The sequence below is a fragment of the Vigna umbellata genome, chromosome 1 (genome assembly GCF_029865625.1).
Source record: "Vigna umbellata cultivar VRB3 chromosome 1, Vumbellata_1.0, whole genome shotgun sequence".
In the NCBI taxonomy this organism is placed as follows: domain Eukaryota; kingdom Viridiplantae; phylum Streptophyta; class Magnoliopsida; order Fabales; family Fabaceae; genus Vigna; species Vigna umbellata.
The window spans coordinates 76,672,535-76,685,905 of NC_142165.1; the positions used below are offsets into that span (position 1 = coordinate 76,672,535).

At 31.9% G+C, this 13,371-nt stretch overlaps 1 protein-coding gene across 1 annotated transcript; it reads right to left on the reverse strand.

Moving 5' to 3' along the window:
* Positions 1 to 4,848: 4,848 nt before the first annotated feature.
* On the reverse strand, positions 4,849 to 6,703 carry LOC148206406 (basic leucine zipper 24-like). The gene is made up of 2 exons (XM_088104272.1): positions 6,462 to 6,703; positions 4,849 to 5,872 (listed from the first exon to the last, which is right to left on the reverse strand). The coding sequence occupies exon 2, from the start codon at positions 5,861 to 5,863 to the stop codon at positions 5,084 to 5,086; it is 780 nt and encodes a 259-aa protein (XP_087960398.1). The 5' UTR covers positions 5,864 to 5,872; positions 6,462 to 6,703; the 3' UTR covers positions 4,849 to 5,083.
* Positions 6,704 to 13,371: the final 6,668 nt, after the last annotated feature.

The window sequence follows — 13,371 nt, forward strand, 5'->3', positions numbered from 1 at the left end:
GCATGACCTCCCTATTGTTGCGAGTTGGATACTATGAACAAAATCTTATAAAAGATGCTCAACACTTTATTGAAATATGCGAGGAATGTTAGAAGTTTGACCCTGAACTCTCTAAGAACTACATGTCATAGTTATCCCCTAAGTCTTTGAGGAATTTTTATTCTCAAACTATTTTCCTTCGCCAAGGAACAAATGATCAAGTACATGCAAAAGGTTTGTGAGATAAAGTGATACCTAATATCCTTTGGGGTTGTCATTGTATCCCTCAGTCTTCTACCAAGTATACCTCTTTTTAACTTTCATATAGGTCAGACATTTTGATTTCATTTGAATTGGAAGAAGCATAGTCAAAAGTAACTCTTGATGAAGATAATGATAATGTTAATCTACATATGGAACTCAACCTAATTCATGAAATTTTAAAGAAGACAAAGATACGAGAAGAAACCACCAAGAATAAAGCATTTTAGTGGTTAACTTGAACCAAAATGGAAAGTCAACTCATCTCAACTAAAATGGAAACTTGAACCAAATTATAGGATATCAAATTGTAGTTTTCCTACAAAAAGGAGCGTATGTTATGTTAAACTAAGAATCGTAATTTATACCAAAATAATTTTCAATTAATAATATAAATCTAAGTTTTTTTTTCATTGAATACACTATTAACAATTTATCAAACATAAACGTAGGAGATTAGATTCTCAATTATTAGAATCATAATAAAATTAAATCAGTACAACTTGTGAAGACGAAAACAAAACAACAACAAAAGTAAATTCAAATAGATCAATTATTCATTTAGATTCAAGATCATTAATATAACATTTTTTACTAATATATCATTAATCAACCTAGACAAAATTTCTATGATAAATAACTCTAAGTTTAATTGAATTACGTACACTTATATAAGAGTTTAGAAAATTGTGTTTTAGAATTGATAGTGTTTAAAATTGAAAGAGTTTAGAAAATTGTGTTTTAGAATTGATAGTGTTTAAAATTGTGAGACTAAATTATTTTTAATATTAAAAGTTTAAAGTATAAATGAGTTTCATTATTTAAAAACACACATTCTCCATAAAAACCTTCCTCCTAGATCTCTCTCCCTTCTTTCTAGGTTTTTCTCACCTTATGTTCATCTGTTTGAAGTTCGGAGACGCTTGAGTGATCCTTGGGACGAGCTCTCCACTTCTGTTCGATCAGTTTCTTCAATAGATTAAGTTGGTTCTCTGTTCCTTTTATTGGTCTATTTGTTCTTCCTTTGCATGTGACCTTTTTTAGCTCACATGTAGTGTTTGAATTTTATTTACTAGTCTTTATTGATCAATGATCCTAATGGTGTGTCTTGTTCTTTGTAAGACAATATCTCTTAGAGAAACTAGATTGTCTAGCAACTCGAGTTTTAAAGTTTAATATACAACACTAAAGCTCACACATGCTTAAACGTTCTCTTAACGTAAGAACATTATATGCATGAACATATTGTACCTTTGTCTGTTTTTCTTTTTTTCTTTTTATCTATGAAGATAATGACAATACCAAGCTTTATTCAAAAGCCCTACATATGGATCAGAAAGATGTTGACAGATAGAAAGACATTCTTGGAATGTTTTCTTAAAGTTTTATGTATTGTTATTGTCGTACAAGCTCTCACTATTAAAGCAATGCTGCTCTTCCCAAGATGTAGAAAAGTACAAATCTTTGTACCAAAAGCCACCTACTCTCAAGTGTACAAATCTTCCCAAAAGTAACTAATCTTTATTGAAAATGACTATAAAAGGAGGACTTGGTGAAGAGAATATAAAAAGAACAATTAGCTATCATTGAACTCTTACGCTGTTAATCTCTTTCAAAGCTTACATCGCCTAGTCTGCTCTTTCAACAAGAAAAAGTCTTTCAAGTTATCAAGTTTCATTGTATTGAATTTACCCTCTCTTAGAGAGTTATTTGAATTTGTGCTTGTACTTAAAAACACTGATTATCTTTGTATATTCAGAAGTGAATTAAAACACTGATTGTCTTTGTATATTCAAAAGTGAATTAAAACACTTGTAATGTTTAACTCAGTTGAGTTAAACGATATAGACTGTTGTCTACGATTGATACTAGGATCGATTAACCTCAAACTAGTTAGGTTGACTACAAGAACCACAAGTGATTCATAATACTTGTCTGTTAGGTGTGGGTTATACTAGTTGTAATCTTGTTAAAGATTAGTAGAATCCCTTAAAAGGTCTTAAGGGAGACTAGACGTAGATAAGGCTAAGTGAACAAATATAAAAATACTTGTGTTATTATTTCTCCTATTAAAAACGTTTTCCTAAACGCTTATTTGAAAACACAAGCATCTAACAACTATTGCAGTTTGTCTAACACTCACAATAGTTATTAAACATTGTTCTGTGAAACAAATTTGAAACACTATTCAAACACCTCCCCCCTCCCCTTCTAGTGTTTCCCTATATTTTAAATCATTTTTGTGTTGTTCATAGGGGTAGATAGAACTTCATATGTGTCTGGAGGTGTTTTTAGGGTTTTTGAACAGTTTGGCCTCTCTTTTTGGTAAGGAAAGCTAATTACATCACTTTTAACTGATAGATACCTTGTAATTTCTAATTGTGTACATGTATGATATTTTGTTTGTGTGATTAAGATGTTTAATGAAATATGATATGTAGAGTTGAGTTAGGATTTAATTTGGCTTACATGAATTGTATTTTGAAATTGGGTCATTAAGTAATGTACAATTTGATAGTTGGTATGTTTTGACATTTGTGATTGTTTTTGGACTAAGTTGTAGGACTGAGATAACATAAATCTGCAAAAATGATGTTCTTCAAAATTATGTAGACTCATTAGGCGAGAATATACTTGTTATGTGAAGCCAAAGTTAAAGAGCTACTAACTTGGTTGTCGCTAAGCGAGAGTATACTCGTTGAGCGAGAATATACTCGCTGGTAGAAGTCAAAGTCATCGAGTTACTAACTTGATAGTTGTTGAGCGAGAATACACTCGTTGGGCAAAGCCAAAGTTGGGTGAGACAAGTCTTGTTGAGCAACTTTTGTGAGAGTATAAGCTTGTGAGTTCTAGTGATAATCTCATCGGGCGAGCTATTTGGTCGCTTTACGAGTGTGCTCTGAGACACTACTTGTTGAGCGAGTAAATATTCTCGTGAAATTAACAAAGTATAACTATATTTATATGTTCTCTTCTGATATGTTTAATGTGCAATTTTGTAAATGTTAAAATGATGATTGGTTTATGATGTTAATCTTATAATGGTTGGTACTAATCCAAGGAGGATTAGTTGTGGTTACAATAGTTTACGTATTGATATATGGATTCAATATTGGGAGTTATTTTGGTTCTCTAATAATTATCTAATCTCAAGTAGAGAAGGGTGAAGTATGTGATGAGAAGAGAAGGAGGTCCAAGTCTAGGGCCTTTTCCTTGGCTAAAGATGTTAATGGACTAACCGTGTGTGTGGTATGGTGAAACCCATTGATAATGACTCTATAGAGCAGTAGAGACCATCACAAGTGCATAACTCGCTAGAGTTTTATATCAATACGTGTATCTGGATCGTCGAGTCTAATATGAGTCTTTGTATGTGATATGGTTGTTGTTATGAATGATTTATATTTGATAATATATCTATACATGTTTTATTACTTTTTTTGCACATTAGCTTATCATTTATTTTGTATTGTTTTTTCTGCGTGTTCTCTTTCTTTGCAATGATTACCTTAATAATGTGAGCAGATGATGTAACCATTGATTTAGTGCAGGACAAGAGTGATACAATAATATAATTTTAGGGTGATCTTGTTATGTGTAATGTTTTTTTTTTAAAGAAAACTCTGTTATGTTAATTTAGTTATATAATTATCTACGTGTAGTACATACTTATATGGATGACTATAATATAATAGTCTTTTCTGCTTAATAATTATCATATATATAATGTATTTAGTAGTTTTACACTATTAAATAAAATGCTACAACAATAGTTTTTCTTAACATACATAAACTATTAAGATTCGCTTTTCATTAATAAATTAATTCAAAAAATTCGAACATTGGATGCTACTATTGTTTAAACCAATATGAGAAAATGGTCAAGTATGTTAGGAATTTTACTATTCACAACACTCTACAGTAAAATGGAATGAAGTCGTCGAAAGGTTGGAGACAACAAACAGCATGATGTCGCACTCTAGTTTGGATAGACACCACTAGTGTGAGATTGTAAACACATAGTGCCATCTAGTGAATAATAAGTTGAATTCAACTTTCTTTAGTTCTTATAACGTATCCAAGAACATAATGATATCGAGGCAAACCAATAAACATTATCCCTATTTTCTTAAGAATGATCTATGAACAGTAAAATGTCTAATCTTATTCTTTGAAGTTAAAAACATATAAGAGAACATCCATTTACACATTAAATTAATTAACTTGCAACCTAATATTTCGAGGCTTATCTTTAGAATATGCTGGAGGTTAAGAAATTGCTACTCTTGAAGGTAGAATTTGGTAATATTCATTTTTCTTATTTCCAATCATATGATGCATACGTGAACTCAACATACATGTCTTTCATACCAGTCATTCAGTTATAATCCATGGTTCAGAAGATTGAAAAAGGATAAAACTGAACTATGAATTTTCTCAAATGAAAAAATCCACATGATGAGTGGCTTATACAGCAGCCAATCCTAATAAATCCAATATCTAATGTTTACATCATTAAATATAGGAAAAAATATTAGTTTTTAATAGCAAAATTAAATTTGAAGTACTAGTTTATTTAGCAATATAAACTTAATACACAACAAAATCTGTTTATCAAGAAGTAGAACACTTACTTTATGTGTGCTAGCATACATATTGTACAAATCTCTAAATATACATTGCCTATATATATACATATCCTATAGATTGCAGAATGCAAACTTCATGACTCACTTTATGATGTAAGAAACAAACCTTTTAGGTAACACTAACTAAATGTACATCATCTTACCTAGTATCAGTGACAGCAATTGAGAAGAAAGACATTTATGGGCCTAAACCATCACTCTTGAGATGCAGATGACAAGAAGTTATCCACTGTCTCAACAGTTTGTCCTTCAGTACTGGTCAAGTTATTTGCATCAACATGACAATCTACAATTTCAGGTTGGCAGTTTCCTTCCCATGGACTCACGGACTTTCCATATGCACAAATGTTGACCTGGGATGATGATCCTGCATGTGGATGAAAGCATGGCAACTTGTTCTGACACTGAAGGCCATATGTCCTTGCAGTAGAAAGCAAACCAGCATCCCCTTCTTTCAGAATGTAAGAGTTACACTGCTTCTGAAAGGGGAAAGCACCCAATTCACTGTCTATTTTCCCCTTTAGGAGTGCCAAAATGCTCCTCAACCTTGCCAATTCTGCTTCAAGAAGTGCCTGCCCTTGTAGTTTTCTCGCTAGTTGCTGATTCACCAAACGCAATTTCTTAACTTCCTCCTCCATGTATGCTGTGTGTGCCTTCTTCTTCTCCCTATACTTCCTAACTGCTTCTCGGTTGCCAGAAGGCCTTTTTGATTTGGAGTTGGTGTGCTCCTTGTGGTCATCATCTTCAGGTGCAAATATTTGGGTGTGAGTGTGATAGCATGTGTGTGTGTGAGCAGCATCAGGGCCAGGTGGGTTGCAAGTGTGAGTGTGGGTGCATGTTCTGCTGCTACTCCTACATAATTCAGGAACTGTGTTCACAGATGCTGAAGCCTGAAAACTGCTAGATGACTCTGGATTCAAAAATAGAACATTATTTGAAAGCTTATCAGAAAGCTCAGCATTTCCATCATCCATGTGTTCTTTCTGCACCCCAAACGAATAATCAGCAGCAGTCTCAACAAAATGGTGCGTCAGCAACATCCATTTGAAATTAACTACCACTATGATATGAAAATGGAATAGAACACAGAAAACCTTCCCAATATATTATGTAAAACAGACGCACACAGACTTAATATGGAATATATGCAAAGAAGCATATACCTAGAACAAAAAACAGTCAAAGAATTCATTTTTGAGGGGTCCTGATCAAGGAATATATATCTGACTAAACAATTGCCCAGGAATGATGTCGAATAGTATTCTCAAATTTAGATGTTGGGGTGACAAAGATTCCCAAAGAAGCTTATTTGAGCAAAGTAAAGACTACCCAGTTGGATTCTCTTCCCAATAATACAGCACTGAGCATAAAGGAAAAACCTTTTTAAAATTGAAGTGAGATGGAAGAGGAGAGAGAATCTAAGGTGTAGTGGAGGCAAGATGGCATGGCACAGAATAACACTAGCCAAAAAACTTGATGAAGAGTCATATGGAAGAGCCAATAAAGGAACAAGAGTGTGCTTTCTTTGTGTTAGAAATTAGAGATGAAAGATTAGAGATTGGATTGAATTACCTGGCCCTTGGTGGCACCAGAAGCATGACTGTTTGTTTTATTATATGTAACTTTCAAGATTCGTTCTTGGTAGGACTCAGGCCATGGAAAAGGGTGAGCCTCTGAGAAGTCTATGCGTTGCTCCAGATTGTTCTTTAGCCTTAATTTGCGTGTTAAGGGTAAGTGAGAGGATTGTATTGTGAGGTACAAGAAGTGGAACTATTCTTCCACTCACAAGCATGACTCATGACGATGGGACCTCCTTGTAGACATTTTCTCTTTCTGAAAGGGGCAATTTACATGTTATCTACATAATATATGCTACATGATATTTATTACACATTCATCTTTTTTTTTATGCTTTTAATAAATACTAAAATTATAATAACAATAATAATAAAATTAAAATTAAATTATTCTTCATGAAAAAGAGGTAAGTGTCCGAAAAATATAAATAAATAACATTTATCAAGAATTTTAAAAGAGGTAAATGTAATTTCTATGTACACTCTCAAAAAAAAAAACACACATATATATATATATATATCTATATATGTATATATGTATATATGTATATATGTATATATGTATATATGTATATATGTATATATGTATATATGTATAATGGTCCCCTGCTCCTTCATACACCGATGGAATCATTCGGTCTCCATACTCTATCGCTTATCGAATGGTCTACCCATACCACCGGACTAGACAGTCCTCAGATAAGGCCGACTGAGCGGCTGATTATTAAGCTGACCGTCCATCAGCCGCCTAACTACCGGCCGAGCCAACCACATGGTTAGATTATAAACGATAATGACTCATTAACCCCCTAATGGAGGTCCCTAATGAAGGTTAAGGTGCGATTGGACCGTCATTAGGCCGACAAAAGGTAAAAGCTCATCACAACTAAGTATAAATAAAGGTCTCAAGTATGACTTTAGACACGATGCATTATATACATGCATTACTTACCGCTCGGTTACATTACTAACTTGAGCGTCGGAGTGCCTTTGAGAGGTGCCCGCCCGGCTTGGAGAAGGAGGTGGACGACCACCTGGAGTGCATGGAGAAACGTCTGATCGGTCTTCAACCTAGTGCATGGAGCAACGTCCGTCCACTCGCTTGGAGCAAAGCCCGCCCGGTCCGGTCTTCAACTTGGAGCGCTTCGAACAAAGTCCGTCTGTCCGGTCTTCAACGTCCATCTAGTCTTAAGTACAACCAGGAGTGTTTTAGCAAGAGACCTCCAAACCCTACCGAAACTATATATATATATATATATATATATATATATATATATATATATATATATATATATATATATATATATATATATATATATTCTAGTTTTTTTAATTTAAAATTGATTTTTTGATAAATTATAATTTTAGCTCCTATCTTATAAAAATATTAAATTTTAATTACTAAAATTTATCCTATAATTTTAATTCCTTAATTTTTAATTATTAGTAGTTTTAGTATTTGGAGTCGAAGGTATTAAATAAAAAAATATTTTTGCATACCTTAAATATATTAATTAATGATGTTAAAATGGGTCATTCAACTCAACTCTCGGTCTACAACAGATTGGTTACTTAGTGAACCAACAAAACCTAGTTCACTTACAAGTTTTTTGTTTAATTCCAAAAAAATATAACAATTTTTTTCTAATTCAAATATAAATAAATTTAAGTCCAAAAGGATATTAAACTTCATAGACAAACAAAAAAAATATAATACAATTCAAAATCATCTTAAACTCCAAACACAATCTATAATCAAGCACTAAAAGCAAAATAAATAAGTATCTAACATTCATAATTTTTGTGTCACTTATCTATTTATAAGATTAGAATCTTCAATGGAAAAGTCCACAATATTTTGCTCTCTTAAAGCATTTTCTTCTTTATTCTTATTTATAATTCAATAAAAAAAATAGTGTTAAGTAATAATACTGAAACACAAAGTAATAATTAGGTGGATTTATGAGTCAATCCAAGTGAGTCAAGTTCTTAGTGGGTCGAACTCAAAATTGTCTCATATGGAAAGTTTAAATTTGAGTGTTTCTCCTTACATCACCCCACATTTTTCGAAAGCTTCAACGAATTTTGAAATTCGTTAAAGAGGGTTACTTTTGGAATGTGGGAATGTAGGGAGAAATGTGAGGTAATGAAAGGAGAAACACTCTTTAATGATTTTTTTCAACCGAATCCGGCCTAAACCCATAACAAATTTTACCCTTAGAATTTTTTTTTGTTTTTGAAAAATAAAATATCAGTGGAAAAATAGATGAAATTGGATTTATATCTTATATCTATATTTAGAACTAAAACAAATTGTTGGCAAGTAGGATATTATGATTATGTTCACTTGTGAGGATAGATTTTAGGAAAAGTGAATGGATGGATTTGAGGGGATTTTAAAATAAAGTGTATGTTGTTTTTTTAAAGGGATTTAGGGGTGATTGAAAGTGGATTTGAAAATAAAGTTTGTGAAGAATTTGACTAATATAATAGATTAAAAAAACGTTTTAATAGATAAAAAATGAATATTTATATAATGTCCTTAATGGTAATAGTTGTAACATCTCTTTTAAATAGTATGAAACATTATTAAGGAAACATCACAAAATCAATAAACTAGAACAATTAACTAAGAAGGTATATAAAAATATCGATACAATTATCCAAAAGAACTAACTATAATTCAAATTCATATACATAACTCTAATTATTTACTTATTTACAGACAAATTCTAGATTATAACCTTAAAAAGAACTTTAACTATACTAAGCAACTAAGCATCTACTCTTTCACCTCCTAGAGCCTACTCCAAATAAACTTCATCTTCCTTTGTTCACACCCATCATGTGATCATTTCAAGTGATAGAATAAACACAATCAAATAACAACATAAGAAGGATAAGTTAATATTATAAAATAATCAAATCATGCAAGACTATAGCAAGTTGTATACTTGTAAGTAAAACAACTGCTCCCCCAAGCTACCATACAAGATTAATCTGTTAACGGCCTATGGACAAAGAACATCAGACCACAGACTAAGACCTCATGCTACTCCTCACCACATAGTTCCCTTCTCTACCTAAGATAGAGTGATTATTGGAGCGTCAGGATAACTTCCAATGTTGAGTCCCTACATCAATACATTACTCTACTTGAAACAACCATAAAAAAATTCACCTTAGAAACTCTTTTCAAACCATACTTCAATACACATATAACCCCATGCATAAACCGTCATAATATTCAATATATATTACCAAACAAAATTTAAAGTATTAACATATCTCTCATCCATAAGAAATAAAAGAAAAGAAAATAAAAACCCAAACTGTTAACCAGGCGCCTATAGCCAGAACCTTGGCACTTAGTGCCAAACCTATAGTAAGCAAGTGACGCTTATTGCTCAACTACACCTCTCAATGTCCAAAAGTTAGAGAGCTCATTGACTTTGTAGTGCTCAGTTCCCAAAGTGGTGCTCAATGTCTTGGAGCCCAGGGGCTATCGATTTTGACAACGCTAAGCGTCACACAAGACCGTTCAACGTCATACCAGATGACAACAACTTGTTGTAGTGATTTAGATGCACCTTGAACCTATCCAAATGACCAAACTAACTTTCTTGACACTAAGACTAATGTAAAAACATGTTTATGGATGAAATTGAATACTACATAACTCATTTTTAAGAAACAAAATGCATTAGAATAAACTAAACGACTCAAAACACCTATAACCAATTTTACACATTATAAACCAGAAATTTGCAAACTAAGGGTCTAAATAAGTCACAATTAACTTAAAAACAGACCATAAACCTTCATTTTTAACTTATACTTGCTCCTTTAGATTTCACCTATTAAAACCTCTAAAAATTGACCAAAAGCAACTTAAAGTCAACCTATTGACTACTTATTAACTCAACATCAAATTCATGGTTATTTGAAGTTTTAGACAAGTTTAAAATGATCTAAAAAACAATTTTCCAACATAAATTTTAGTTCCAAATCACTTTTTAAGAACTTCACCTACAAAAACCTCAATTTAAACCAAAAATCAGCCCAACAACATTCCCTCTTCACTATTATCAATTCTATAACAAATTAGATCTCATATAACTCCAAAATAGCAAGATTACAAATTCAACCAAGCATCATTCCACTAACATACACTATAATAATCATCAATAAGCAATTATTCACTCATTAGGATACACACTTCACTCAAATTATAACATATTCAACAAATATATTGTCATGTTCATCTAGGCACCTTTCGATATTTAAATATATAACTCAAGTGCTAACAATCTTAGAGAGAAGGGAGATGAAGTCTAAAGAAAAGGTTTTAGAGAGATGATAAGTAGTTTAGATAATGAGACGCATTTATAAAATTCTATTTATATCATCAAATTTTTTAACATTAAAATAATTAGTCTCCAAATTTTAAAACACCTATCAATTTTAATACTGTATTTTCTACGTTCTTACATTAATAATTAAAAGGCTTAATTACCTACTTAGTCCCCATGTTCGGAGGTAATTTGCTGTTTAGTACCCGGTTTTAAAAATGTAGGCATTTGATACCTATGTTTTGAAATTTGTATCAATTGAATCCTACCCACTTAACGCCGTTATAAATCTAACGTTTTTCTGACATCAACTTTGAATTGTGGACGAGCGGTTGTGGACGATCGTCCAAACAGAGGAGGACGCTCGTCCAACACTGGAGGACGCTCGTCCAAACAGAGGAGGACGCTCGTCCAACAGTGGAGGACGCTCGTCCAACAGTGGAGGACGCTCGTCCAAACAGAGGAGGACGCTCGTCCAACAGTGGAGGACGCTCGTCCAACAGTGAAGGACGCTCGTCCAAACAGAGGAGGACGCTCGTCCAAACAGAGGAGGACGCTCATCCAACAGTGGAGGACGCTCGTCCAACAGTGGAGGACGCTCGTCCAAACAGAGGAGGACGCTCGTCCAACAGAAGAGGACGCTCGTCCAACGATGCTCGGACGCTCGTCCACTACCGCTCGTCCACAATTCAAAGTTGATGTCAGAAAAACGTTAGATTTATAACGGCGTTAAGTGGGTAGGATTCAATTGATACAAATTTCAAAACATAGGTATCAAATGCCTACATTTTTAAAACCGGGTACTAAACAGCAAATTACCTCCGAACATGGGGACTAAGTAGGTAATTAAGCCTAATTAAAATAATATTTATAAGTAATGTTTTCTTAAATTATTTGAAATAGTAGAATTGAAAAAATTAACAAATAATTAATACATCATAAAATGTCCTAAGAAGATATTTTTCTTTCAATTGTTATATTTTTTCAAATTGAAAAATATATCTTAAAATATCTTTTATCAAATTTAAAATAAATGGAAATTATATTTGCTAAGGCTATGTTCGGCCAAGGGAAAAGAAATAGAAAAAGGAAAGAAGAAAAATATGTGAAAACTAAAATAAAAATAAAGATATTTTATTTAAAGAAATCAAAAATTGAAAAAAAATATATTATATTAATGATGTAATGGTTACAATATAAAAAAATTAAAAATTAAAAACAAAATGATAATTTCATCTATCATTACTTTAAAGCGTAGCATAATTGGAATCGGTTACACATCAAGGGGAATTGGTTCTTTCTTCTTCATCTTCAATATCGTCATCTTTTTGGACCACCATGGAAGTTGTATTAACAGCTTAACACCACTTTTGAGAAGCTCAGAGAAATATTCAGCAACTCATAAGCTTGATTCACAGCTGGGAAGGTCCTTCTTTGCAATGTCTGAAATCGGTTACAGTGGCATAAAATCGGTTCCTTCTTTTCAAATTCTCTTCTGTCATGCATGCACATCAACTAAAAACTGAGGATAAAAGTGTGTTTTCATTTAAAATACCCTTAAGTAATCACAGATTAGACAAAATGCAAAAATGATTTAAAGCTTTAAACAAAATTCTTCAATATTTAAAGACAAGTCCAAGAAGGGGATAATTGTTCAAGAGAAATGAAAAATAAAAAATGGAAGTGTATACTTATGCAGATTATGTAGGGTCTATCTTGATAGGAAATCCACATCAGGATACTACATGTTCTTGGGTGAAAATTTAGTGACTTGGAGAAACAAAAAACAAACTGTTGTTGCAAGGTTTAATGTAGAGACTAAACTCCAAGCTATGGCAATAAAGATGTGTGAATTGTTATGGATGAGAATTATTCTAAATAATTTAAAATGGCATGTGAAGAACTACGATCTTTTATTGTGATAATAAGTCATCTATTAATATTACTTATAATCTAATTTAGCATGATAGGACCAAACACATACAGATGTTCCAATGAATGATTTTATGATTAATTGAATATAAATGCAGTACTGAAAGTTATTGGTAAAATATTAAACTATTAGAAGTTATTAGAATATTCTAGAAATATCTTGTAATTATTACTTTAGGGTTTGAGTTTAATATATAAATGAATGGATATTTTTTTTTTAAAAGCAATTAAATAAAAATTTTCTTTCTTTTATATTAATTCTTTCTAGTTTTATATTAATTCTTTCTAGTCTGTATACATTTTTGAGGCGTATTCTTTTATATTTTTCATCCTCAACCAGATGAATATGAAAAATTTGTTTTTCCCCTTTGTACAAACTAAAAATAAACTACTTAATTATGCAATCCAAAACTGAAAAAAAGACTTTCAAAATATATAACCTCGAAATAAAAAATAATTTTAGATGGTATAATTTAGAATTCAAAAATAACTTCCAGATTACACCATCCGAAAGTCAGTTTCTTTCCTTAAAAAATAAAACTTATAGATTATACAATTCAAAAAGCAAAATAATTTTCAAATTTTACAATCAGAAAGTCAAAAAATGACTTTTAATTATAT